Source organism: Suricata suricatta, chromosome 16 (assembly GCF_006229205.1).
Source record: "Suricata suricatta isolate VVHF042 chromosome 16, meerkat_22Aug2017_6uvM2_HiC, whole genome shotgun sequence".
In the NCBI taxonomy this organism is placed as follows: Eukaryota; Metazoa; Chordata; class Mammalia; order Carnivora; family Herpestidae; genus Suricata; species Suricata suricatta.
Genome location: NC_043715.1, coordinates 51,145,906 through 51,173,805, shown reverse-complemented (window position 1 = coordinate 51,173,805; position 27,900 = coordinate 51,145,906). Strand labels below are relative to the sequence as shown.

General features: G+C 52.5%; 2 protein-coding genes and 1 long non-coding RNA gene across 3 annotated transcripts in view; 2 read left to right on the top strand and 1 right to left on the bottom strand.

The window, feature by feature from the left end:
• Window positions 1-7,389: 7,389 nt before the first annotated feature.
• LOC115280968 lies at window positions 7,390-11,704 on the top strand. The gene is made up of 3 exons (XR_003904008.1): window positions 7,390-7,514; window positions 7,892-8,095; window positions 11,416-11,704. It is a non-coding gene; the product is annotated as an uncharacterized LOC115280968 (long non-coding RNA).
• A 353-nt stretch (window positions 11,705-12,057) lies between these two features.
• LOC115279848 lies at window positions 12,058-15,195 on the top strand. The gene is made up of 7 exons (XM_029924350.1): window positions 12,058-12,090; window positions 12,403-12,690; window positions 12,784-12,846; window positions 12,991-13,134; window positions 13,209-13,453; window positions 13,608-13,714; window positions 14,065-15,195. Exons 1-7 carry the CDS (start codon window positions 12,058-12,060, stop codon window positions 14,988-14,990), a joined length of 1,806 nt encoding a protein of 601 aa, XP_029780210.1. The 3' UTR covers window positions 14,991-15,195.
• A 5,169-nt stretch (window positions 15,196-20,364) lies between these two features.
• The window catches only part of TRPM4 (transient receptor potential cation channel subfamily M member 4), a 32,846-nt gene continuing 25,310 nt past the window's right edge, over window positions 20,365-27,900 (bottom strand). The window contains exons 18-26 of the mRNA XM_029925657.1: window positions 27,836-27,900; window positions 24,825-24,957; window positions 24,515-24,689; window positions 24,004-24,181; window positions 21,822-22,012; window positions 21,454-21,586; window positions 21,170-21,242; window positions 20,981-21,086; window positions 20,365-20,736 (exon numbers count right to left, since the gene is read on the bottom strand). The exon at window positions 27,836-27,900 is cut by the window's right edge and continues 43 nt beyond it. Of these exons, the coding sequence (XP_029781517.1) occupies window positions 20,732-20,736; window positions 20,981-21,086; window positions 21,170-21,242; window positions 21,454-21,586; window positions 21,822-22,012; window positions 24,004-24,181; window positions 24,515-24,689; window positions 24,825-24,957; window positions 27,836-27,900 (1,059 nt within the window). The 3' untranslated portion in view covers window positions 20,365-20,731. The remainder of the gene's footprint in view (window positions 20,737-20,980; window positions 21,087-21,169; window positions 21,243-21,453; window positions 21,587-21,821; window positions 22,013-24,003; window positions 24,182-24,514; window positions 24,690-24,824; window positions 24,958-27,835) is intronic.

The following is a 27,900-nucleotide window of genomic DNA, read 5'->3' as shown; positions in this document are numbered from 1 at the left end:
GCGTGAAAACATATGGTATCGGTCCTTCTCTGCCTGACTTATTTCACTTAGCATGACACCCTCGAGGTCCATCCACGTTGCTACAAATGGCCAGATTTCATTCTTTCTTACTGCCATGTAGTACTCCATCGTATAGATAAACCACATCTTCTTGATCCATTCATCAGGTGATGGGCATTTAGGCTCTTTCTCTGATTTGGCTATTGTAGAAAGTGCCGCTATGAACATTGGGGTACATGTGTCCCTAGGCATCGCACTTCTGTATCCCTTGGGTAAATCCCTAGCAGTGCTATTACTGGGTCATAGGGGAGATCTATTGATAATTTTTTGAGGAACCTTCACACTGTTTTCCAGAGCGGCTGCACCAGTTTACATTCTCACCAACAGTGTAGGAGGGTGCCCGTCTCTCCACACCCTCGCCAGCATCTATAGTCTCTTGATTTGTTCATTTTAGCCACTCTGACCAGCATGAGGTGGCATCTCAGTGTGGTTTTGATTTGTATTTCCAGATGATGAGTGATGCTGAGCATCGTTTTATGTGTCTGTAGGCCATCTGGATGTCCTCTTTGGAGAAGTGTTCATGTCTTCTGCCCATTTGTTCTTCACTGGATTGTTTTTCGGGTGTGGAGTTTGGTGAGTTCCTTACAGATTTTGGATACTAGCCCTTTATCTGATATGTCATTTGCCACTATCTTTTCCCATTCTGTCGGTTGCGTATTAGTTTTCTTGATTGTTTCCTTTGCAGTACAGAAGCTTTTTATCTTGATGAGGTCCCAACAGTTCATTTTTGCTCTTGATTCCCTTGCCTTTGGATGCGTCGCATAGGAAATTGCTGCGGCTGAGGTCAAGGAGGCTGTTTCCTACTTTCTCCTCTAGGGTTTTGATGGTTTCCTGTCTCACATTCAGGTCCTTCATCCATTTTGAGTTTATTTTTGTGTATGGTGTAAGAAAGTGGTCTAGTTTCATTCTTCTGCATGTTGCTGTCCAGCTCTCCCAACACCACCTGTTGAAGATGCTGTCTTTTTTCTGTTGGACACTCTTTCCTGTTTTGTCGAACATTAATTGGCCATACACCTGTGGGTCCAGTTCTGGGCTCTCTATTCTGTTCCATTGGTCCATGTGTCTGTTTTTGTGCCAATACCATACTGTCTTGATGATGACAGCTTTGTAGTAGGGGCTAAGGTCTAGGATTGTGATGCTACCCGTTTTGGTTTTCTTCCTCAATATTACTGTCTATTTTTGAGAGACAGAGTGCTATCAGGGGAGGGGCAGAGAGAGAGAGGGAGACCCAGAATCCAAAGCAGGCTCCAAACTACATTAAATAAAAATACAAAAAAAAAAACCAACAACAACAACAAAGCAGGCTCCAGGCTCTGAGCTGTCAACACAGAGCCCGATGCAGGGCTTGCATTCACGAACCTTAAGATGATGACCTGAGCTGAAGTTGGATGCTTAACTGACTGAGCCCCCCAGGCGCCCCTCACTCACTGTGATTTTAATCACTTTAATTTCCCATTAATTTAAAGGTTTAATTTCTCTTCTGTTTAAATAGTTTGAACTCTATGATATGTTTCTCACTGGCCATTTGGAGAACGACTTTTGTGAAGGGTCTCTTTGCATGTCTTGGAACATTTTTCTGAACAGATGTTCTGAATTCTAATGAACTCAAACTTATCTGTTCCATTATGGTTAGTGGTTTCCAAGTCCTATTTTCAAAATCTTTTTCAACCTCCAGATCATGAAGATACTCCCTCATATTAACTTCTTTAGAAGCTTTATGAATTTGCCTTTCATTTTTTAATCTCATGGATTAATTTTTGTATGAGATAATGGTCAAATTTCATTGTTTCCATATGAATATACATTTCCCATCCTAGTTATTTGATTCTGTCATTTCCACGATACTCTGGGTTGACATGAAATATCTCTCCATCTATTTAAAATTTTTACTTCTCTTAGTCCTTTATTAGGTTTTAGTATGGAAGTGTCATTTTTCTTCTGTTAGATTTATTCCTAACCACTTGAAATATATTAATGTGATTATTAATGTCACCCTTGGTTGGTTTTTTTTCATTATTTATTTCTTGCTGGTATCTAGAAATGCGGTGAATTGTATTCTGTTAACCTATATCCAGCCACCTTGTTAAACTCACTCACTGGTCCTAATAATGTGTCTATAGATTCTGTTTTATGTTTTACATACACAATTGTATCTGTAAATAATGACATTTTTACTTCTTATCCAAACTTTACACTTTAAAAAATCTTGTTGCACTTGCTAGGGTTTTGTACCAATTATGTAGAGCCACTCAAATGCTGCAGAACAAATTACTTTAAAATTCAGTGCGTTAAAACAACAAGAATGTATTATCAGACCTCATAAGCCGGGAGGGTGGGCTCAGCTGACGCGGAAGGGAGTTAGGTGACTGGCTGTTGACTGGTGGACGCTAGCCTGAGCTGGGGCCGCTGGGGCGCTTCCGCCCCGCTCAGACTGACACCGGCTCATTCTCCCGCACATCAGCCCAGACGTGTCCTCGGCGAGACCGGCGTAAGGGCGCAGGAGGCGGGGCGCCTAGTCGCTGAAGCCTCCGACTTTGGTTTCGGCTCAAGTCATGATCTCACAGTTCGTGAGTTCTAGCCGCACATGCAGCCCCGTGCTGATGGAACGGAGCCTGCTGGGGTTCTTCTACCCCTCTTCCTCTCTGCCTCTCTCTCAAAAATAAATAAAAATTTTAAAAAATTAAGAGAGCAAGAAGCAACGAGGAGGTCTCTTGCAGTGACGCTCTGAACAGCACACCAGCTGCCATTCAAGGGGTAGGAAAGTAGACGATGGCCTCGTTCGTGAGGGGACTACAGAATCACATTGCCAAGGGAGAGGTTGTGGGGAAAGCTGAGGACTTAGAACCACGAATGCTATCGATCAGCCCAAACTTTAAATCCAGTCTGACTAGAAGGCACTGTGGCGGGCATCCTGGTCTTTTCCCAAGGGAAGGCTTTCAACATGTTATCATTAAGCACCGTGTTTGCTGTAGCCTTTTTTGTAAATAACCTCTATGAGATTACTGGTGTCCTTTCTAGCCCTAGTTTCCTAAAGTTTTTTTTTTTTTATAATGTTTATTCATTTTTGAGACGAGAGAGACCGAGCATGAGCAGGAGAGGGACACGAACCGTGAGATCATGACCTGAGCCAAGCCGGATGCTTAACCAACTGAGCCCCCAGGCGCCCTGGATCGTGGTGACCAGTTAAGGAGTAGATCGGCTTTATTCCCCTTCTTGACCATCCTGACCTTCTGGAGCATCCCGTCTGGTCTGGCGGTCGCTCAGCTTTGGGGGCCTGGCACCGGAAGCCACGCTGGACGGACTGCACTAGCGCCGTCCCGTCCGGACACCGAGGCAGGGACTCCGCACCCTGGGCCTGGGAGTCACAGCGCGCTCTGTTTTCCTGCAAACCCGGCTCCTCAGACATGTTCCCGCTGGCAGAACAGCAGCCCGCAGGCGACTCGGTGGCATCGCCTGAGGCAGTTTCTTTAACCACAGCTAAGGGCTGTGCGACTCTGGTCAGAAGGGGCCAGCAGGGGGCTCGCAGCGCTGGTCTCCGGACTTTTGTCCCCTTCCCAGACAACAAAAAGTACTTAGAACAATTAGATGCCATCCCCACCCTCGCATCTTCCCTGTGGTGCCATTCTTCTTTACTTACCGCTACAGTTTGTGCAGTCTCCGGTCCGTCCCCACACTTGCATTTCCATTACTCCTGCTTCCTTTCTGCACGTCTGACCTTCCATCCGAGGCCTTTCCCTCCGGGGCACCTGGGCGGCGCAGTCGGCTGAGTGTCCCACTTGGGCTCACCGTTTGTGAGTTGGAGCCCTGTATCAGGCTCTGTGCTAACGGCGCAGAGCCCACTTTGGATCCTCGCTGCCCCCTCCCCCCTTCAAGATAAACATTAAAAAGAAATTTCCCTCTTACAGACAGTCTGGTGTCCTGGAGTTCGGGGCTTCTGTGGCAGTCCTCTCTGCAGTTTTGTCTTTATTCTGTCTTCATTCTTGAAATAATCTGGGGCATCCACTAATTTCCAGCTGCCCGCACTGTTGTTTTCGACAGTGGTCTGTTGCATAAATTGTTCCACACTCTAATCCAGTTACAATTCGGGCTTTTTTATGGGAGTAGTTTTTGAACTCCGTGTTTGAGGTTCGTTCTGACCCCAGGAGGGATCGTCTTAGCTGTCTCTTTCCTCCTCCATCTCTCTAGTGTATTCCTCGCCTACGGTCTACTGACTTTGAGTGTGCCCTTGGGCTCACACTTCTCACACCCTGTTTCAAGTAAAGGCAGTTCCTTTGGGAAGAGCTAGCTTCTCGGCCCATTTGTTCCGAAGGCCTTTCTCCCAGGACAAGGTCTCCAGAGCTGGATGGGAACAGCGGCCTGCTTCTGAGCGCTTTTGAAAGAGGGTGCCATGGGGACCATCAGCCTCTGGCCCTACTGACTTGCCCCTCCTGACAGAACCTCCAGCGCACCAATGAGCTGGGCCCAGTATTCTCCGCTTGTCAGGCCACAGATGAGAGCAGAGTGGAAGAAAGGGGCTCTGGACCTTTATACCACACTTTGCTGGAATTTCGTCTCTGCCACATGTTGCCGAAAAGGAATGACAAATGCCGGTGGTCTGTCCCTCCTAGGAAGGTGCCCGTAGCCTGTGAGTGGGAACTGGGGAGAGGGAACCGGGCGCAGGCCGTGGGTCACATGCCACAGACGCTCCCTGTTCTTAGTGAGTTTTAGTAGACTGTCTTGACTAAGTGTTTGCTGCACGCCCGGAAGCCATTTTCCAGAGACCTTGCATGCTTTCTTGGTAATGTCCAAGGCCGTGTTGGTTTCACTAGGGGATGGGTCCATAGACCACCCCTCCCTGGGCTGCCTTTCCAGAAATGAAACCCCAAGGAAGCTCTTTAACTCCACCAACCTCTGTACCCCACCTTAGATCCCCTGCCTCAGAAGCTGGACGAGTGAGGCTAGGGGAATGGGAGGCGGGAGCCTGGAGGACTCTGAGAGCCCCTGCAATGGTTGGGGTGCGCAGGTTTGAGCCGCCGGCCTGGAGACCCGTGTGCATCAGCTGGGCCCAGTAGACTAGAAGGAGAAAGAGACGAAACCAGAGTTCCTGGAGTCTCCTTGGCACTCAGTATCCACTATGTCATTTTTTAAAGTTTACTTATTTTGAGAGACGGAACATGAGCTTGATGCGGGAAGGGGCAGAGAGAAGGGGAGAGCGAGAATTCCAAGCAGGCTCTCTGTTGTCAGCACGGGGCCCGATGTGGGGCTTGAATTCACAAACCGTGAGATCATGACCTGAGCCGAAATCCAGAGTCAGACGCTTAAGCGACTGAGTCCCCAGGCGCCCCCAGACAGGGCTGATGCTCAGCCGACATTTGGTGGCTGTGGCTGGGTTGCTCTGATTGGTGCTCACACCGTAAGAGCTATGAAATATTCTGAAATTCATCTGTGCTTGTAAGATGAGAGAGCGGGGGAGGGGGGGAAGCCTCAGGGCGATGAAATTATTTGCCCGAAGTCACCCAGGGAGGAGGGCCAAGAGGTAAATTCTGGCCCGTTGTGGCCCTGACACGCTGCCGTCGTGAGGTCTCCGTACCTGAGACACAGCCCTTGAGTCTGCCCTTCTTGACCCCAGCACTCCCTCGGGAGCCGGTCGGCCTGAAGGAAGAAAGTCATGGAGTCCCTTGAAGAAATCTCAGAGGAAGAGACTCCCAACGGCCCCAAACTTCCTCATCCCTGTCCAGAGGCTCACAGCCGAGGAGGTTCTGGCCACCAAGCCCCAAAACTGCTTTGCTCAGGCTAAAACAGCCAAGGACATCTCGGTGCAGGTCGCCTTCTCCACGGGGCGGGCCGCATAGGCGCTTCCCTTACCCGTGTCAGCGGGACAGACGAGGTAAGGCCAGGGACCTGCGTCCTGAGTCGGGGGAAGGTGTTTGAAGGCTTGAAGCCCAGACTCCTGGGTCCTGGGGCGTAGACACCTGGAGGTTCACCCAGACTTCTAGGAGCTAAAGACGAGGGGGGCCCGGACTCCCGGCTGCCTGAGCGCAGCTCCTGGCCCCCGACTCTGGGCAGCTTTATCCTGATGCACTTCACGCTCCTCCTGCTCGGGTTCCCTCCTGCACAAGGAGATGCTCGTGGGGCACTGGCTGCGTGTGGACAGCCTCCGGGTCTGGCAGCAGCTCGTCCCCTGGCTGGGCGGCATAGGACACACTAGCATATTGGTGAATGCGGGGCCCGGCCAATCGGCACTCCCAACTCACCTGGGCAGGCTCCAGGCCCCCCGGCTCCGTCCACCCCTCGGTGTGCATCTCGATGAGCTTGTAGAAGAGCAGCAGCATCCCCTGGAGCCTCTCCTGCCTGGCCGACTGCTGGGCTAACTCCCTGCCCTGGAACCGGCGCCCACGGGTGAGGACCGCCAATGTCACTGGCGGGCAGAGGGGGAGGAGGCCAGCAGGCCCCAAGGAGCAAGAGACAGGGACTGGGAGCCCCTGGGGATGAGGTGACGAGCGGGGCTCAGGCACCAAGTGAGGTGGTGCCACAGCGCCCAGACCCGCACCCTGGGCATCTTCGCAGCTGGCTCCTCCTCCTCCTGACCGTGATCCCAGGGCTGAAGGCCTCAGTGCCGCTAAGGCCGCCACCTCCCACCACCAACCCCGCCACAACACCACCGACTCCTTCCTGCCGACTTCTCTTCTCTCACCCCGAGACCCTCGCCCACTCCCAGAGGACAGGCTCCGCCATCCAGGGCTCACCAAGGCAGCAGCGTCAGCCCCTCCTGTCACCGAGAGCTGCCCCTGTGCCACCCGCCGCAGGAAGCAGCGCCTGGTACCGACTAAGCTCCCTCTTCCCCAGGCTCAGCCCCGATCACGGCAGCGGAGACCTTGAGCAGACCGCGGCCTCGCCCCTTGAGCCTTGCTCCCCAGGCCTGCCCCAGTGTTGACAGGGCCTGTTAATCCTGAAGGAGCCAATTGGCTACCAGTTCCTTTCCAGAGTCTTCCATTTTATTTTATTCCCATACTTCCTGCCACCTGGATCATCGTCTCCTTACACAGAAAATTTATTCTGGTGTGTTTGTTAGGTCACTTCGGTTAACCTTACCCACAGCTTCCGCCCCCAAAACAGTTCACACAGTCGGTTTCCACCCAGTGTGTCCCTGGAGCCTCACCCCACCGTTGTCTCCACAGCCTCCAAGATAAAGCAGATTTTATGTAAGGCTCAGTAGGGACACACGGAGGGAGGGGGGCCTGCCTTCCTCTCCCAGGGCAGAAAGAACCAGAAATACTTCAAAATCCCCACTGACCGTGCTACCCTCCCCCGAAGTCTCTCCTCAGTTGCTTTTCCTCCGTCTTCACCCATGACAGTTCCATGCGGTTAAGTCACGCAAAGACCATAAAACCCAGGCAGATGATGATGATGATGTCCAGCTCCTGACCATGCAAAATCCATCTCTACTCGGTGTCTCACCTCTCACCCACTTATTGGTGGGTTGTCCCCCCCCCCCCAACAACACTGTTGTCTCCCACGAGTCATCCTCCTGTCATACCCTGGCCACCTCCACCTGGTTCGGCCTGTCCCCGGCTCTCCCCTGCCAGCCTGTGCTCCCTGTGACCGCGTGCCTCCGCCTGCCCAGACCCTGACTTTCTCCGTATCCCTCCGCCCAAGTCTCTCTTGAAAGGCGCACTTAGCAGCCTCAGATGGATGGTGACCTCAGAGGTGAGGCTGGGGCCTCCGCGCCTCCTCCCTCCCGCAACTCGCCAGGCCTCCTCCGCCTCTCCTTCTCCGACGCCTTTCCTGCGGCCCAGCCTGCCCCTCTTCCAGCTCGCCTCCAAACATCTCTCTCTCCCAACCCCGTGCACAGCTCTCATCCTGGGCCTCACTGGACCTGTGGCATCAGGCAGGAGGCCATGTGGGCTGTTCCTTAAGCAACGGGCACCACCATCAACTCCTCCTCCAAGGCTAGAGACAACAGCTCTATCCAGGTGGCCTCCTTGGTGCTCACATCCATCATCCTCCTAGTGCCGGGGTTCTGGGCCACCACCAGCGCCCACGCCTGTGTTGAGAAGTGAGTAATCACAGCCTTGCACGTCCAACAGGAGGGCCATCCTCTACCTGAGCAATCCCCCAGCCTCCCGGGCCCTTCCCACTCAGGACTCCCCGATAATAATTACAACAATAGTAATTATAATCATAATATCACATTTTCAGAAAAAGCTGGCAAATGATATTATTCTAAAAACATTTATTTTGAGAGAGAGAGAGAGCAGGGAGAGGGGCAGCAAGAGAGGGAGAGAGAATTCCAAGCAGGGTCTGCACTGTGAGTGCTGAGCCTGAAGTGGGGCTCAATCCTGCAAACTGAGACCATGACCTGAGCTGAAATCAAGAGTCAGACACTCAACCAACTGAGCCACCTGGGAGCCCCCAAGTGATACTATTCTAATATCCACCACTTTATAGAGAAGAAAATAGGTCCTGAGACAGAACTGTCCAAAGGTTTCCATAAATTGTAACTGGTATAAAGAAGACTTCAAAATCAATTCTTTAACCCACAGAGAACGTTGCACCACATCCTGGACCACAACCAGAGGTCATTGGCCTAAGCTGCATACTGAAATTATTTGGGAAGCCTTAGAAAACACTTGGACCTGAGTCTCACTTTCAGAGATTCTGATTTACGTGGTCTTCAGGCATTGGGAATTTTTTTTAATCCCCAAGGTGGGGGGAGTGCCTGGATGGCTTGGTAGATTAAGCATCTGACTTCAGCTTAAGTCATGATCTCATGGTTCATGAGTTCAAGCCCCACATCGGGCGCTGTGCTAGTAGCTCAGAGCCTGGAGCCTGCCGCGAGTTCTGTGTCTCTGCCTCTCCCTTGCTTTCCCTCTCAAAAATAAACATTTGAAAACTTTTATAAAACCAAAAACCATAAAATGCCTAGGAATAAATCTAACTAAAAAGGTGAAAAAATCTATACACTGAAAACTATAGAAAGTTTATGAAAGAAATTGAAGACACACACACACAAAAGGAAAAATACCCCATGCTCCTGGATAGAAGAAAAAATATTGTTAAAATGGTAATACTACCCAAAGTAATCTACATACTCAATGCAATCCCTATCAAAATAAAACCAGCATTATTCACAGAGCTAGAACAAAACCAGAAAAAAACCCCAAATAGCCAAAGCAATCTTGAAAAAGCCAAAACAGTAGGCATCACAATCCCAGACTTCAAGCTGTATTATTACAAAGCTATAATCATGAAGATAGTAGGGTACTTGCACAAAGACAGACACTCAGATCAATGGAAACAATAGAGAACCCAAAAATGTACCCACAAACGTATGGCCAACTCATCATTGACAAAGCAGGAAAGAATATTCAATGAAATAAAGACAGTCTCCTCAGCAAGAGGTGGGGGAGAACTGGACCACGTTCTTACACCACACTCAAAGATAAACTCAAGTGGAGGAAGGACCTAAATGTAAGCCAGGAACCCATCAAAATCCTCAAGGAGAAAGCAGACAGAGAACCTCTTTGACCTTGACTTACTCAACACGTCTCCGGAAGCAAGGGAAATAAAGGCAAAAATGAACTATCAAAATAAAAAGCTTCTGCACAGCGAAGGAAGCAATCAGCAAAACTAAAAGGCAACAGATGGGAGAAGATATTTATAAATGACATATCAGATAAAGGGTTAGTATCCAAAATCTATTGAGAATTTACCAAACTCAACACCCAAAAAACAAATAATCCAGTGACGAAATGAGCAAAAGACATGAATAGACACTTCTCCAAAGAGACATATAAATGGCCAACTGACACGTAAAAATGCTCAACATCACACATGATCCAGGAAGTACAAATCAAAACCACAATGAGATACCACCTCACACCTGTCAGAATGGCTAGCGTTAACAACTCGGGCAACAACAGACGCTGGCGAGGATGCGGGGAGAGAGGGTCTGCACTGCTGGTGGGAACACCGTGTGGAGGTTCCTCAAAAAATTAAAAATAGAACTGCCCTACGACCCGACAACTGCACTACTGCGTATTTATCCAGGGGTTACAGGTGTGCTGTTTCTAAGGGACACATGCACCCCAAGATTTACAGCAGCGCTATCAACACAGCCAAAGTATGGAAGAGCCCAAATGTCCATCACTGGAAGAATGGATGGAGTGTGTGTGTGTGTGTCTCTCCACACAGTGGAGTATTACTCGGCAATCAAGAATGAAATCTTGCCATCTGCAACTACGTGGATGGAACTAGAAGGTATTAAGCTAAGTGAAGTTAGACAAATATCATGACTTCACTCATATGAGGACTTGAAGATACAAAACATTAACATAAGGGAAGGGAAGCAAAAACAATATAAAACAGGGAGGGGGAAGCAAGAGACTAAAATATGGAGAACAAACAGGGTTCCTGGAGGGGTTATGGGAGGGGGCGGGGGACGGGCTAAACGGGTAAAGGGCATTAAGGAATCTGCTCCTGAAATCATTGTTGCACTGTATGCTAATTTGGATGTAAATTTTAAAAATCAAAAACAAAAGGAATGTTATTTTAAAAATCCCCAAGCTGGGATTTTTCTTCCAGTTTGGATGTCGAAGGATACAAGTCCATGCTTCCTTGGTAGCAGCAATTTTAAAAATGGATAAAATCATAATACTGTCCTGTAACAGTCCTGAGGAACAGTGGACACAAGGGAGCCCTCATGAACTAAAGCCTGGAGAGTGAGGAGTCCATCAAACGTGAACAAAGAACCACGAATGCCTTCCTATCCGGAGGCGGCTGCGTCTGTATGTGGCCGGAGGCACAGCCCGCAGGGACTCTGCGCCCACACGGAGACACCATGCACGCCCTGGATAGCAGCAGGGCTGCCCGAGGGTGTTGGAATCGCAGCAAGCCCCCAACGAGGAAATCAACAGCTCGACCCAACAGTTTGCCTCTCTGTTCCCAGGAACGGTTTTTGGAGAAGAGGCAGAAGGTGCAAGGGAGACCAGCTGAGCAAGCAGAGGTGCTCTGCCGAGTCTCGTGGTGCCGGCATGTGCGGCCGCACTGGAGCTGCATCCAAAGCCAAAAACTACTACAGCTACTGTCCAGCCCACTTCAGCCCAAATAATGACACTACCCCTCACTGCACAGCGGGGGAAGGGGGTGCAGTACGTTGGGGGTATGGCCGAGTGCAAGGTGAGCCCTCCTTAATTCCATGTGAAGGCAGGAAAAAAAACTAATAAAAACTGTCACCCACCCCAGCTCACCTCAACACTTAGAAAACTCTAAATAAATAGCCCTAACTGTAGCTGCCTGTTGGAATAAAAGTCTTAAGTTTATCATGATTACACAAAACAAATCACAGACCCTTCTCCTTTGTTGTTCTATCTACAGCGTCCCACATGGAATGGAACACTCCCGGGACATTCCAGAACCCAGGAAAAGAGAATCCATTAGAAGCCAAGAGAAAAACCAAGACGCAGAGATCATCACATTAGACAAGACCTTTAAAACAATTCTAAATATATCAAGGGATTGCATAGGAAAGATGAATAAAATGGAAGCAACAAAGATATTTTAGGAAAGATATGGAAACTCTAACAGGACCACGTGGAAATTGTAGAACTCAAAAAAGTAGATGAAAACAGTTTCAATGGATGTATCTAGTATGCGTCCAGCAGAATAAAGGATCAGTTAATTTGAGGACAGATAAATTTCTATTTATCTACAAAGTGAAACAGAAAAAAAAAATGAAAAACACTGAAGAAGAGCCTAGAACCAATAACATGTTGGGGGGGGGGGTTAGTTTATTTTTTATTTGTTTTGAAAGAGATAGAGAACAAGTGGGGGAGAGGCAGAAAGAGAGGGAGACAGAACCCCAGACGGGCTCCAGGCTCTGAGCTGTCAGCGTAGAGCCCTACACGCGGCTTCAACTCACAAACCACAAGATCCTGACTGAGCTGAAATCCAACGCTTAACCAACTGAGCCACCCAGGGGCCCCCAAATTTCCCCTTTTAGGACACCAGTCCTACTGGATGAAGGGCCAGTATGACCTCATCTTTATCTCTGTAACAACCCTACTTCCAAACAAGGTCCCGTTTCTGAGGGAGTGGGGCTTAGGGCTTGAACTCCTGAATTTAGCGGGGGGCACACTTCAACCCATAACACTGAGGAATCCCAGCTACAACAAATCTATAGAGTATTCTGCCCTTTAGGGGGACTCCCCAGCGCAACTCCCCTGCCCCAAGTCCCCGCGATTCGCTGCCAGTCCCTGTGCATCTGCCCTCGTTACTCGGCTGAACTATCCGGCACGTTCCTCTCGGACAGCGGCGGGGCCGGCCCGCTCGCCACCTTTCCCCTCCTCTGCTGTTCCCGTCCAGGACTGTCTCAGAGCTGATGAACCCGATAAAGACGGGGGTGCTGCCTCAGGACGCCAAGCCCCCCAGGACATCGTCCCCCGCCCGCCCCGGGCTGCCCGGGCTGGATCAGCCATCGGCCTCGACACCTCCGCTGCCAGGCCGTCCGCTTCTCCCCGCCTGCAGCGTCAGGACGCAGAAGGAAAAGGCGGGTTTGGGGGCACGGGAGGGTGCTTCCGGGAGGCCCTGGAGGACTCTGGGAAGTGTATTTCCCAGGAGCCTCGTGGGCCACCCACGCATCTTCCGAGGCCGGTAGCAGTTATAATCAAGTCTCCACCGCCGTCTCCTATGCACCGGGGTCTTCGCTAAGTGGTCACTTGACTTTAATTCTCACGTCCACCCTAGGAGCCCAGTTTGTTAGAGGTGGAAACAGGCCTCAAGCGGCGAGAGCTCCCACAGCTCCGGAAAGCAAGCGGGGCCAACACTCAGCCTTCTGCCCCGCTCCCGCGGCGCCCTGCCCCCTTCCTCTGTCCGAGACACACACTGCTGATCGGTCACTGCGCCGGCCCCCCATCCAGACCCCCCTCTGCCTGAGAGCCCTTCTCCCCGCAGCTCCCGCGGGCCCCGGCCTGGCATGCGCAGCCTTCTCCCAAGCCGTCTCCCTGGGCCATCCTCCTCCTGGGCCTGGGCACCTTGATGACCATCTTGGACAGCAGCGTCGTCCCCCCTCCAGACCTCCTCCTCCCTCTTCAGGAGGTATCCCAAGCTGCTCTCGGGTATGAGGGTTCTCGGCCTAGCAAAAACCCTGCCCTGCTGCCCCCTCTCCCCAGGCCCCCCAGTCACTAGAGCTCACTTTGACCCCTAGCCCAGCCCTGCACTTAGACCTCAGTGCGGCCACACCTGCCTTTGTCACAGTGCTCATGTGCTCGGGAGGGTTCCTGGGCAGCCTCATCTTCACCAGTCATGCTGGCAGCTACATAATGTCCTTGTTTGATGACCGCCTGGTCCCCTTCACCCTCATCGTCCTTGTGGCCTTCCAGAATGTGGCCCTGGCCTGGCTCTCTGGAGCCAGGAGGTGATGTCCAAGCACCCAGGGCCCACCCAGCAGGGAACCACCCCACATCTCCCTTTGTCCATCCCACAGCAGGGGGACCCCAGTGGCTGGAGGGGGGTGGTGTGCAGGTGGGAGGAGCCGTCAGGAACCAGGGGCCACAGGGGACAGTCTGAAGGCAGAGGGCTGGAGCACCACACGCACGCGGGTTCCCGTCCTCCGCGAGGGCCCAGCAGGACTTGGCAGCCAGTGAGAGAACCGAGAACCGCCCTCCCAAGAGCTCAGGTCCGGCCGCCCGGGGAGGCCTCCTACCCAGCCGTCTACACCCGGTGCTCCCGCCCCACGTTCAGGGAAGAATGTTCAGGGAGCCGGTCCTCCTCCACTTTCCCGTGGAGCTACGTGACCCTGCCCGCGCCGCTGGCCCCTCGCCGTGTGCCGCGTCCTGCAGTGCGGCGCTGCCCCTGCCCCGGCTCCTTCCACCGCCCCGGCACCGCCTAGCTCGTCTCCACTCACGGGGACCCGAGGTCTGGGCTCCCTCCGTCCCCAGGGGCCCTTTAGCCAGCTTCCCAGCCCCCGGGGAATGGAGTCCCCAGCATCACAGGGATTGACCCCCGCACCCTTCTCTCTGCCTCCAGAGCCAGGGAGCAAAACAGCTCTGCCGGCGGAGCGCCCTGGGCTCGGTCGCCTTCCTCAGCGTCCTCACCTTTCTGCCAATCCCAGTGCAGCCACTTCACCACGGTGGCACCCCAAGGACCACACTGCTTCTGATCCCTCTGAAAAGCCCCTGGCGCCCTCCAACCCTTTACAGAACCCCAAACGACAGGGGACGCCCCGGGAGACAGTGAACCTCATCCAGAAAGCTCAACCTGCCCCTGACCAGGAGGCTGAAGCTGAGCTCCATCCGGAGGAGGTTGGGCCTGCCCTCGAGGGGGACCAGAGCTCCTCCGGTCCGCCTGCCTGTCCTTACGTCCCCGGCGTCAGCGCGGTCCCCGAGGTGCGTCAGCATTCTCGCTCCAAGGCGCCTGAGCTCGGCCTCCGTAACCACAGCCAACCGGGGCCAGAACAAGGAGACGCAGGAAGGAAAGCAGAGATCTGCTCCGTAGCCGGTGACACCGCCCACGTCCCCAAATCTGGCATTAGCGTCCATCTTGCTACAGAAATAACCGGTCCTGCTGGGAAGGAGGGAGAGGGGCGCGTGGAAATTTTGCCACTAACGACACGCAGTTGGCCTTGGGAGGAAATGGACAGCTCAGGAGCGGCTTCCTCTCCTGGAATGACACCGGTTCTGCTAAGTGGGCCACTCGGCGCTGGGACTGGAGAATTCAGAAGAAGAAATCGACTCGGCCACTCACAGAGCTGCACCCAGGGCCTCCTTTCTCCCTGCGCGGAGGGAGCAGCCCGTTGGCTAGAGGGAGATGGCCTTGTAGCACTTTCCAAGCCCCAGCCTTCCCCGTTACCATGGCGACAGACTGTTCTCGGCAAACCCCAAACTCCGCAGCAAACTGGACACTGGACGGCTGGGGCAGCTCCTCCGGCTGCCTCTCGGCTCGGGCTGGGCTGACATCGCCGCGGCAGTAAATGGCCCGAGACCCGGCGCGTGTGCTTTCAGCCTGCGGCCTCCGCGGACGTCGTGCAAATGGCCAACCTCGGGTGAACTGTGTCCAGTCTGGCGAATCCAACCTCCCACTCCCTTTGGGACACAGATACCAAGTTTCTAGACTCCTCGTTCTGGAGTTGAGCCAAACCATTGGGGGAACTTGGCAGCAGTCGGTCTCACTGTTAGATTTTAGCCCTAAAATCTAACCTGGTAGCGGGTGAGCACCATCTCACTAGGTCACCAGGCAGCACGCCGGAACAGCACCGCCCAGGCAGGCCCTCGCTAGCTGTCATGCTTTGTTCTCCAGTGGGTGGTCGCTCACCCACTTGGGCATTGGGAGGGAGGTCACCTGGATTCTGGGGGCTCGGGACCCACGAGTCCTTGAGAAAGAGCTCCGAGCTTAGTAGGTTAGTCTGCGGCACCCCCCTACCTCCTCTGATGTCAGATGGAGTGAAGGCAACTCGGGGTGGAGGCACCTTCTAGAAGCCACACCTCTTAGGGACTTTCTGGGCAACTCCCCATCCCGGGAGGTCATGACTTTGGGCGTCCAGGGCCCATCACCGGCCCAGTGCCTGCCCATTCACACCCATTCCCTCAGAGGGCTCTAAACATTCTCTCACACTCCCCTTTCAGTGACAACTTGTTGAGAAAATATTCCCAACACATGTAGGAAATCTCCTTGTGACCTACTGTCATTCTACATGCTTAGTATCAGCAAAGCCTCATTTGTTCTGCTTACTTCGGTTGAAACAATTCTAAACGTTTCCTCCTGCGGGTCCAGTGTGATGGCTTCTGCACCGGCGTTCGGAGCGCCTGGAGGAGCGCAGAGGCAGAAGCTCCCAGGCCCGTCCTGTGGCCGAGACTCACCTCCCGCCTTCCGGCCTCCTCCTCTGCTCTCTAGCCACCCTGGGTCTGGGATGACGTGGCTGGAGAGGGCCTGGTCCCCCTCCCCACCTTCACCCTGAGTCTCTTCCCCTCCGAGCCAGGACCGGCCTCCACCGGCCACATGTGCCAAGAGTCCAGTGGGGTAGGACAGAAGCCAGTGCGTATGATGCGTCTTAACCCCACAGGGCTCCAGCAAGAGGGTGTTTCTTGTGCGAGGTTGGGGGTGAGAAGCCCAGCATGGAGGACACAGTCCCGGGGCCGCAGGACGCCCCCAGGCCTGTTAGCGCTTAGACAAGGCAGCAGGCGGGCCCTTTGCTGGGGTCCTCCCCACGCCTCTCCTCGAGGGGGTGGATCCTGCAGGAGGCTCAGAGGACAGGAATAGCTGCCCGGAGAGCACCTGCCCCGTGGGTGGAAATAGAGTTGCGGTCTCCCTGTTTCTAGTCTGGGATCCTTTCTCGCTCCCATACCAAGTTCACCACTTCTTGACCTACACTCCCCAATCTAGGGTGCTCCCACGAGCTCGGAGGGGAAGACCCGGACATGTGAGGTGACCTCTGTGTGGGTGGCGGCTGGTGATCTTGGTGAGTGTGGAGCGGACGCTTCTGGCCCCTCGGCCCGGGGCTCGCGGCCAGCCTGGATCTGGATGTCTCCAATAAAGGGCCGGATAATAAATACTTTAGGCTTCGCAGGACATGTGGTCTCTATTATATATTCTTTGGGTTTTTTTGTACTCTTTTAAAAAGGTAAAAAAAAAAAAAATCAGTCTTAGCTCAAGGGCCAGGGATAACAGCAATAGTTTGCCAACCCCATGTCAGGCGCAAGAAAATGCTGGTGGCTAAACCAAAATTTAGTTTGAACTCCCTAGTTGGACCCGCTTTGGGGTAGGCTGTCACCCAGATGGTGGACCCACCAGGCTGTCCAGCAGAAAGGTGACCCAAGAATAGTCAGGAATCAGAATCCTTAATTTTAAAAATAAGTCTTTATAACTCCCTCTCCCCTTCGGCCTCAGCCATATCCCGGAGACAGCCTGGAAGAGATGGACCCTCTGGAAACACCCACACTCAGTGACCAGGCCGCCTACCTAAGGTGCGTGGACCAGGAGGACGAGAGGCAGGTGGTCAGAAATATATTCTGATTTTTCAGAAACTTGTTCCAATAAAACCAGATGCTTGTGGACGGTAGGGAAAAGAGAAAGTCCCAATACCTTAACTGTACATTTAAATCTGTCTTCTGGGCTTGGGGGGCTGCCGCACCCCAGTGAACTAAGCCCCCAAATGAATATAGAGGGCGAGGGAGTCACGAGGCCTCCAGGGACGGAGAGTTTCATACCAAAGTGGCAAGAGCTGCCTTTTCCTAAAAGGCGTGTTCTTGGAGGCTGCGCCAGCAGGTGGCGCTGTTGTGCTGGGAACCGGCCTCTCGGAGCGCCGCGCCGGGCGCCAGGTCGGGAAAACCGGATTCCCCGGCCTCCTGCCCCCGGGGTTTCCGACACTGACCGGGCGAGGGCCACGCGCGCTCCAGTCCCCGGGCGCGAATCCCGACAACAGGCATTCACAGTGCGGCCACGGGAAACATCAATACCACGTCCCCGTGTGCTAGAAGCCCCAAGAGCGCGCCGAGTTGGCCCAAGGGCCCCCCCCCCCAGCAGTCACTTCGGCTCACTTCCCCGCCCCACGCTGTGGGCCTCAGCAGTTGAATTCAGGTGCGTTTTTTTCAACTTGGGGAACACGGGCCAAGGCGCTTCAGCAAAACCTCCACCTGTGAGCTGTACCAGAGCCATAAAGGCTGATCCTTGCTGGAGGCTTTAGGACCAACCACTGACTGGTCTTTGCTAAACTCCAAATGTCTGTCTGAGCCCAGGGGGTCCCCAGATGAGGACTAGGCTCACAGGGCCTTCGTTCTTAGCTTCATTCAAAGCCCACCTGTCCCTAGGTAACTGTGATTGGGTGGCAGTCAGTGCTACCAAGGTGGTGCTCAGTACAAACACAGCATTCCCTTCAAAGATGGACACATGGCCGAGTGGGACACGCGGAGCCGCTCAACGTCAGTAATCACCAGGGAAACGTCAATCAGACCCACCAGACTATCGTAACCAAAGAAAATGGAAAGTCACAGGTGTCAGTGTGGATCTGTAGAAGTCAGAACCTGAGGCATTGCTCATAGAAATGTGAGATGTTGCAGCCACCGTGAAAATCATCTGGGCGGTTCCTCAAAAAGTTAAACACAAACAGCAGCGATTCCATCTAGGCACACACCCCAAAACACTGTTCAAAACAAAACACACACACTAACAGAAAACCCTCGTACGTGAACGTTCATAGCATTATTCACAATCGCCAAAAATTAGAAATCATCCAAATGTCCATCAACGGATAAATGGATAAAATAAAAATGATATATCCACACCAGGAATGTTATTCAGCCATGGGAAAGCATGAAATTCTGATACAACACGGATGAGCCTTGAAACCGTTGTGCTAAGTGAAAGAAGTCAATATGTTCTGATCCAACTTGTATGAAATGTCCAGACTTGGCAAATCTACAGCGATAGCAGAGTGGTGGCTGCGGGGAGCTGGGACCAAGAGTGAGCACGGAGCTCCTCACGGGCACGAGGTCCCGTCTGGGGGGATGAACACGTCTGGAACTAGATAAAAAATAAACTGGAAAAAAAATTCTGCCCCTGCCCGGCTCACTTTAATAAAAAATTTAGGGGCGCCTGGGTGGCTCAGTCGGTTAAGCCTCCGATTTAGGCTCAGGTCAGATCTCGCGTTCGTGGGTTCGAGCCCCGCATCAGGCTCTGTGCTGACAACTAGCTCAGAGTCTGGAGCCTGCTTCCGGTTCTGTGTCTCCTTCTCCCTCTGCCCCTTCCCCTCACAAGCTCTGTCTCTCTCTGTATCAAAAATAAATAAAACATTAAAAAAAAAAATGGGGGGTGCGCGTCTGAGTGGCTCAATTGATTAAGTGTCTGACTTCAGCTGAGGTCATGACCTCCCGGTTTGTGGGTTCAGTGCTGATAACTCAGAGCCTGGGGCTGCTTCTGATTCTGTGTTTCCCTCTCTCTCCCCTTCCCCCACTCACATTCTGTCTTTCTCTCTCTCAATTAACATTAAAAAACGTTTAACATTTTTACAAATTAAGAAAGAAAATCCCAAAGAATCTACAAAAATTATACTAATTTAGCAAACTCAGAATACATCAATAAACAAAAGAAATCAGCAGTATTTCTGCAGACTAGCAATAAGCAATTAGCAATTAAAAAAAACTGGGGCACCTGGGTGGCTGAGTTGGTTAAGGGTCTGACTTCGGCTCAGGTCAGAATCTCGTGGTTTGGGAGTTTGAGCCCCACATCAGGCTCTGTGCTGACAGCTCAGAGCCTGGAACCTGCTTCAGATTCTGTGTCTCCCTCTCTCTCTGCTCCTCCCCTGATCATGCTCTGTCTCTCAATAATAAATAAATGCTAAAAAAATTTTTTTTAATTCCCAACAGTATGGTAGTAATAGTGTATTGTATGATTGTTTATATTATTGTCACTACTTGGGCTAGTGAGAATTATCCAGCATCTTCCAGAGAAATCTGGTTGCCACAAACACTCGGTGGGACTTCAAAGCTATTCTGCACCCGAAGGCGGCAGATAGTTGGAATTCCTCCATTTGGAGGAAGGATGTTTTGGTGTTGATTTTTGGATGCCATGGTTGTTGGTGGTTTTCTCGCTATTTAACTAATAACTGCCGCCAGCTCAGTCTTGTCATTACCAGTTTAGGTTGTTATGGTTGTTTAGTTAAACTGCATGTGTAATGACGCATATTTGCCTCAATTCCATGTGTGCGTGGCCTGCAATTTCCCGCTAATTAGACTCTTTAAAGACGTTTCTGCAGTGAGCTTCTCAAATTTGCATCATCTGTTCCCCTCTTGCCAGAGCAGATGCACGCAGCGCCCACCCACCCCCTCTCCGGGAAATAATTTGCTTATTACCACGGAGTTCTTTTTCCACTGGAAAGCAGAAACTAAGGGGGTGCAGATGGTTGGGGTTTTTTTGTCCCACCGAAGTGAGGACCATCAAAATAGTGCAGACAGGAGGCGCTGGGTCTGGGGGCGCCTGGGTGGCTCAGTCGGTTAAGCATCTGACTTCGGCTAAGGGGGTGATCCCACAGTTCCTGAGTTTAAGCCCCACATCGGGCTCTCTGCTGTCAGCACAGAGCCCGCCTCAGATCCTCGGTCTCCCTCTCTCTCTCTGCCTCTCCCCTGCTCACAAGCTCTCTCTCAAAAATAAACATTCAAAAATAAATAAAAGAGGCGCTGGGCCCGAGTCCGATGGCAAGAGTGGGCCTGGGATGGAGGAACTGACCCGAGATGACCTAAAACACAGCACCACACTGCTCCGTGACCCCAAACCAGCCCCGGCCCAGCAAATGGTTCACACCCCTCATTTCCCCAATGAGCAAGCAGCAGACTCTGCCCCTCTCAAACGGCTTTATGTCCCCAGCGTGGGGAGCTACAGCGGGATCTGTGGTCCCTGCGTCCCAAGAACCCTGCAGCCTTTCCTGCCCAGCAGGCTGCGGCTGGGCCTTCGGAAGGGCAATGCCTGGCTTCCGGAGGATGATCCTTCCGGACTGGGGCTGGTTCTGGGAGGAGCCACGCCTGCCGTGGTTCGCACGGATGACACTCCCTGAGGTGGTCCTGACAGCTGCCCAGACGGTCCTCCGTGAGCATGGGCCCCCCTCCGGGGCAAGGCCAGGAGATGTGAGGGTCCAAGACCATCTAGGACTGACTCTGGGAGCAAACACGCTCTATGGGGGCTACTCCTTGAGGTCTGCCAGCAGGACTCAGTCTGGGGGAAAGAGAGAAGAGAGAACAGAAAGTGGGGATGGGGAGGACAGAAAAAAGAAATGGAAGACCAGCAAAAAGGAGCAAGAATGACGAAAAGCCCAGAGGAGACCGAGAGAGTGACCCAGAGTCAAAGGAAGGGCGGCAAAAGAGAGAAAAACACTCAGACATGGAGGAACACAGGCCCCACAAAGCAGCGTGGCGGTGAGAGCCTGGGGACAGACACACGCGGACCCTCCAACACTGACCTTTGGGCCCAGGCGGGGCTGGAGGCGGTGGGCCGTCTGGAGGCAGCAACGCCGAGCGGTTCAGGGCTTCGGCCACCCAGCCCAGGACGCGGCTGCAGTGCTGGACCTGCGGGGCAGGAAGGACATAAGGGCACGAGACCAAAACCCCGCGCCCCGCCACCCTCCCCGAGCCTGGTCCCGAATCCTCACCTCCCGTTCCAACCCTTTCAGGCGCTGCTCATACTCGCGAATCTGTCTCAGCTGCTTCAGCGCCGTGTCAACCCTGCAACCCAGGAAGACTGAGGGCATCAGCCTTGCAGAAGCCCCGCCCCCCTGGAGGCCAGCCTTCCTCCCCAAAGTTGCCGGACCCAGTCCCTTTCTGGCTCCACCTGGAGCACCTTTCTTCCCCAGCCCCGCCCAGGGCTCCCCTCCTCCCTTCAGAGGCCCCGCCCCCGAGGCCGGAAGCCCCCGCCCCCGGCCGGCCCCGCCCTCACTTCTGCGACGTGCGCTTCAGGCGCTCGGAGTCGCTCTCCCGCTTGTCCCGCGCGCGCGCCAGCAGGAAATTCTCCTTCTGCACCGACTCCCACGTCAACAGCGTCCGCTCTGCTTCCTTCGGGAGGCAGACCCCTGCAGGGAGGAGTAAGGATGGAGTCAAAGGGCCTGCCCCCTCCTCGACCTGGCCTCCTTACCCAGAGCGTCTGAGCGAGCCCTCCCAGACCACGCCCCCCGACAGTTATCGCCACGCCCCTACTGTTCCACACTCGCCGCACTAGTGCTCCTGGGCATCCTCCCCCGGCCTGGCCATGCTCTTCCTTCTCTCCAGGTCCCGTCCCCTGTGTTTTTCACCAAATCCCGCACTCACGAAAATGTTCGGACGAGGTGGACGGCAGGCTGGCCCTGCGCCTGCGTAGTCGCCGGAGGAGGAGGCGCACGTGCGAGATAACGATGAGAGGCGGGGCCAGCGCAGGCCGAGAGTGATATTCCCGGATGAGGCTGTAGCGCTGCGCCTTCCAATAGAGGTCGCTGTTTCCCTGTACTTTGCCGAAGGTGTAGCTATGGGGACCAGAGATCAAGGGTCACCAGAGGTCAAAGCAGGCAAGGGATCAGGGTTAGATATTAGCCAATATGTTTGAAGTTCAAGGCACCAGGCAGATGTCAGAATCAATAAAGTCAGAGGTATTACAGGATGCACTTAGAAGCTGGGTGAGGAGGGCGAAAGGTCAGATGTCAGAAGTCCACTTGGCATGGTGTCTTGAATTAGGAGTCCGACTCTTGATTTGGGCTCACAGCGGTGACATCAGACCCTGCGTCAGGCTCCATGCTGAGCCTGGAGCCTGCTTGCGATTCTCTCTCAGCCCTGCACCCCCACTCAAAAAAAAATAAAACCAGAACACAAATAGCTATGATCAGAATGAAAACGAGAACATCACTGCTAACCTTACAGAAATAAAAAAGATTATAAGAAAACACTCACAATTGTATGCCAACAAATTAGATAACTTAAATGAAATAAATGGGCAAATTCCTAGAAACACACAAATTACCTAAACTGACTCAAGAAGAAATAGAAAACCTCAAAAGACCTATAACATGTAAAGAGATTAATCACTAACCAAAAAATGTCCCAACAACAACAACAACAACAAAAAGCCCAGGCCCAGATGTTTTTGCTGGTAAATTATACCAAACATTTAAAAAATTTAAAAAGAGGGGCGCCTGGATGGCTCGGTTGGATAAGCGTCCAACTTCGGCTCAGTTCATGATCTCATGGTTTGTGGGTTTGAGACCCGCGTCGGGCTCTGTGCTGATGGCTCAGAGCCTGGAGCCTGCTTTGGATTCTGTGTCTCCCTCTCTTTCTGACCCTCCCCCACTCATAAAAATAAATATTAAAAAAAATTTTTTTCCTGTTCTTTAAAGCCACCCATGTTCTGGAACTTTACTAGGGAGGTCCCAGGAAACTAATACAATGGCCAAATGATGTTTATCAAGGGTGACAAGTCCATACAAAGGGGAAAAACAGTCTCTTAAACACAGACCTGTAAGTCCTGGATTTCTGCGTGCAAAAAGAATGAAGTTGGACCCCCACCTCACTCCATATACGAAAACTAAGTCAGACCAACAACCTGAACAGAAGAGCTAAGACTATAAAACGCAGGAGTAAATCTTTATGACCTTGGATTTGGTGATTGGTCCTTAGATAGGACACCAATAATAGTACAATTAATAAAATTAAAAATTTTTGTGCCTCAAAGGGGTAGTCAAGAACAGGAAGACAACTACAGAAGGGGAGAACATATTGGCAAATCACATATGCGATAGGAATTTATATCCAGAATATATAAAGAACCACTACACCTCAACAACAAGAAGACAAATAACCTAATTTATAAACAGGCAAAAGACCAGAACGGACTTTTCTCCAAAGAAGACGTGCAAACGGACACGAAGCACATGGAAAACTGCTAAACATCACTGGTCACTGGGGAAACGCAAGCCAAAGCCGGAGCGAGGGGCACCGGGGGCTCGGTCAGATCGGCATCTGACTCTTGGTTTCGGCTCAGGTCATGACCTCACGGTTCCGGCTGACAGCACAGGGCCTGCTTGGGATTCTCTCTCTCCCTCTCTCTCTCTCTCTCTCTCTCCCCCTCCTCTGATTGAGCTCTCTCTCTCAGAGTTAAAAAATAAACTTAAAAAAAATTTTTATAGCCATCCTAGTCAGTATGAATTTGTATTTCACTATTTTTTTAAGGTTATTTGCTTATTTTGAGAGGGAGTCGGGGAGGGGCAAAGAGAGAGGGAGAGAGAATGCCAAGCAGGCTGCTCGCTCAGCATCCGGAGCTCCAGGCTCATGAGCCGGGAGATCATGACCTGAGCCAAAATCAAGTGTCAGATGCTGAATCGACTGGCCCGCCAGGAGGGAGCCAGCATGAGGCTGAGTCAGAATTCAGGGACCAAAGATAGCACTGCTTAGGCTGGACTCGCCAATCACGCTGGGGTCAGGGTCAAGCCGGGGGAGGTCGGATCAGAGAGCGGTCAGGCCTCACCTGAACATGGCAATGAGCAAATTCAGCAGCAGGATGTTGGCCACGAGCAGGAAGATGATGAGGAGGAGGATCACCAGCCAGTTGGCATAAAGCGAGACACAGGAGCCCGCCTGGGTCCCCGGCGGCCGGGCCCAGAAGCCCTGCTCTGACGAGCAGTTGACGTGCTCCATGAGGGCCACTGTAAAGGGAGACACTCAGATGGGGTCAGGGAGACAGAGACCTAAGAAAAACAGAAATCCAGAGGGGAACAGGGGAGCAGAGACCCAGAGAGAGGGAGACACAATCCCAGAGAGAGAGGGGATCAGACACCCAAAGAGACAGAGGAAGGGTCAGAGACCCAGAGGCAGGGAACAGAGATAGGAGAGGTGGACAGAGTCCCATAGAGATGAAGGGGGGTACGGGCTACTCAGAGACCTAGCGAGAGAGAGGCAGAGACTTAAAGAGAGGGGTATAGAGACCCCGAGGCAGGGGGACCCGAGGGAGGGTGGCAAGCCCTCTCATCCCTCCATACCATCCATGTCCTCCTGGGGGATCTGCCCGAAGATCTGCAGGTAGGGCCGGTAGAAGACGCGGCGCAGTATATGCGGGAGGTCCCGATCCCGGGGCCTGAGGAGCCCCTCCGTGGCCACCCCGTAGGCGACCAGCCACACACCGAGGAAGAAGAGGAAGAAGAACACGTCCTTCATCTGCGCAAGGCGGGGTTGTGGGGGGTTAGAAAATGAGACCAAGCCCGGCCCCGCCCCTACCGAAGCTCCACCCCCACCCTGCTCTGCGCACCCGTTCCCAGCCCGGCCCCGCCCCCGCCGGCCCCGCCCCCTCACCATCTTGTTCACGATGACAATCTTGGGCCCCAGCTGTTTGTTGACCGTGAAGATATGCAGCAGCCGCAGCGTGAAGACCATGAAGTCGAGGCAGAGGACGGTGCGGCCCAGGTCGTACAGGCCAGGGGTCAGCCTGGGGTGTGAGGAGACGCAGGGGTCACCGACAGGGAGAGGCTGTGGCCTCTCCGAGTCCCCAGGGGTTTACCCAGAGTTCACGGGGCCAAGCTGAGCCGCAAGGCGGCGGCACCCACTCAAAAACGGCCGCAGAGGTCACGGCCGTGGCAAAAATTGGGGAAGTCCCTGTAACAAGCAAGTTGGAACACCTGCTGGAGTATTTGTCCAACCTGTGAGACGCAAAATATAGAGCGTTCCGGCAGACCAGTAAGCAGGGGACAAGGGACCTAGCGGGACAGTGGTGACAGAGAACACACTGTTCACAGGGGAAAGGCAACGGCGCATAACATCAGCAGTCCCTGTGGGGAAAATGAAAATTACATTCCTATTTTGCATCATGGCGGACTTGAACTCTGAATGGATTAAAAGCGGAGTAAAAGAGAAAACGTTAAAATCCGACAAAATTAAAAATCAATAAATCAATAAAATCTGAGAAAACTATAAAATTTCTTCCTGGGCGTCAGAGGATAGGATGTGACACAATAAGCAAAGCCTTTTATACAAGTGACATATATAAGATCACACTAAAGGAAAAGACAGATTAATCTGACGACTCCGACATGTGAGCCTTCCCTTGCAGCAAAAGAAAACATAGATACGACCGACAGAGAAAGCAAAACTGTCTGCTGAAAATGCGCAGCCGACATTTGATCCTGAGGGAACCCGAGACAGACCCCAAGAGGCAAATGGCACCCAACTGGTCTGGACTGTCCAAGGGTGTTGGGATCTCATCAGCCAAAGGCCTGACAGACGGGATTGGCTCCTGGAGCAGAAAAAGGACATCAGAGGGACAATCGGAGGAATATGAATAAGAATTTCCCGGTTTGGCCAACGTAAGATGTGGACTTTGGGAGATGTCCGTGAAAGGTGTGGAGGAATTCTTTGTACTGTCTCTGCAGCATTTTTTGTTAAGTCTCGGGATATTTCAGCATGAAAACTGAAAGAATAAAAGAATGTTTAAGATCATATCCAAGGGGGCACCTGGTGGCTGTCTTTATGCATCTGACTTCGGCTCAGGTCATGATCTCATGGTTCGTGAGTTCAAGTCCCACATCGAGTGAGCTTGAGCCCCACTTTGGGTGAGCTGGAGCCCCGATTCGAGTAAAAATCTGAGTGCTGCTTCTCTCTCCCTCTGCCCTTCCTGGGATTCTCTCTTCTCTGCCCCTCGCTCACTTGCGCCCTCTAAATAAATAAATAAATAAATAAATAAATAAATAAATAAAATGCAAAACTATTCAGAGAAAGGAAGCAATTTACAACTAATGATGACCAAAAAAAGGGATAATCTACAAAAGTGAGGTGTCTGGCTGGTTCAGTCAATAAGAGCAACCAACTTCTGATCTCAGGGTCATGAGTTCCGGCCCCATGTTGGGTGTGGAGCCTACTTTAAAAAAATAATCACAATAATAATATACAAAAGCAAAAAGACAAGCTGCAGACTATGGGAAGAGATTTAGAACAAAACCACCAAGAGGTAGGGGCGCCTGGCTGGTTCAGTCGGTAGAGCAGAGGACTCTCGGTCTTTGGGTTGTGAGTTTGAGCCCCATGTTGGGTGTGGAGATTACTTAAAAACAAAATCTTTAGGGGCGCCTGCGTGGCTTAGTCAGTTAAGCATCCAACCTTTGATTTCAGCTCAGGTCATGATTTCATGGTTTGTGGGTTCAGGCCCCGCATAGGGCTCTGTGCTGACAGCTCGGAGCCTGGAGCCTGTTTCAGATTCTGTGTCTCCCTCTCTCTCTGCCCTTCCCCTGCTTTTGCACACACTCTCTCTCTCAAAAATAAATAAACATTAGAAAGAAAGGGAAAGAAGGAAGGAAAGAAAGAGAAAGGAAGAAAAAGAGAAAAGAAAGAAAGAAAAAGAAAATAACAAATTAGTTTAATGGCCCTACATATAAAACAGACTGAGAAGTTTGAAGAAACTGGAAAACACTTTCTTGATAAGAACTCTTCTGTCCTGGTCAAATTCTGTTCCAATTTTGTAATTGCACAGATTAAAAATATTTAGCATTAAGGTCAAAGCCTCCCTCCCACCCCAGGGCGGTATGAGGAAGTTCAAGCCACTTGGAGGAGCTGCAGCCCAGATGTAGAAAGGAGCAAAGAGGCGCCTGGGTGGCTCAGTCGGTTGAGCATCCGACTTCATCGCGGGTCATGATCTTGAGGTTCATGAGTTCAAGCCCCACATCAGATTCTATGCTGACAGCTCAGAGCCTGGAGCCTGCTTCGGATTCTCTGTCTCCCTCTCTCTCTGCTCCCCCACTTGTGTACTCTCTCAAAGATAAATAAACATTAAAATAAAAAAAGAAAGAAATGGGGGCGCAGGCCGGCAGAGATGGGGGCACCGGGACCATCCGGGGCGCCCAGTGCCAAGTGCAGGGGCGCTGGGCAGCCACGGGTCAGCTCTGGGAGTAGAACCCTTGGGGCCCCATGCCCGAGGGACTGGAGGGAAGAGGGGAGTCCAGGAGGCTGGGGCGAGGGGGCGGGAGAGGGGACCCCATAGAGAGAGGTGGGGGCAGGAGGACAGAGGGGGAGGTGAGGGTGGCCTGGCATGGTGCCTGGGGAAAAGACTCCGATCTGCCAGCTCGCGCCGAAGCTGCGGGCCAGGCTCCGGGACTAGAGAAAGGCCCGACCGCCCGAAGAACCTAGAACAGCGGCCGCCACAGCAAAGTCCTCGCCGCCACCCCCACACCCCTACAGCCGGATTCCCGCTCGCACGCAGACCCCTGCAGGCCGCGGTTACGCGGTGCCTTCCATGGAGAAGGGATTGTTTGCTTTTCAAGAAAACGCGGAGTCGCCCAGGGAGGGCCGCTAGCCAAGGTCCAAGGTCACGGGATGCTCACCGGCAGCCCACGCCCAGGAGGAAGCAGGTGAGGGCCACCAGGTCGCACTGGTTCCAGGCGTCGGC

Coding starts and splice junctions, on each gene's coding strand:
- LOC115279848 (XM_029924350.1), top strand. CDS start 12,058: ATGAAGGGCCAGTATGACCTCATCTTTATCTCT. Junction 12,091..12,402: donor ATGACCTCATCTTTATCTCT/GTAACAACCCTA, acceptor GTTCCCGTCCAG/GACTGTCTCAGAGCTGATGA. Junction 13,454..13,607: donor TGGCTCTCTGGAGCCAGGAG/GTGATGTCCAAG, acceptor GACAGTCTGAAG/GCAGAGGGCTGGAGCACCAC.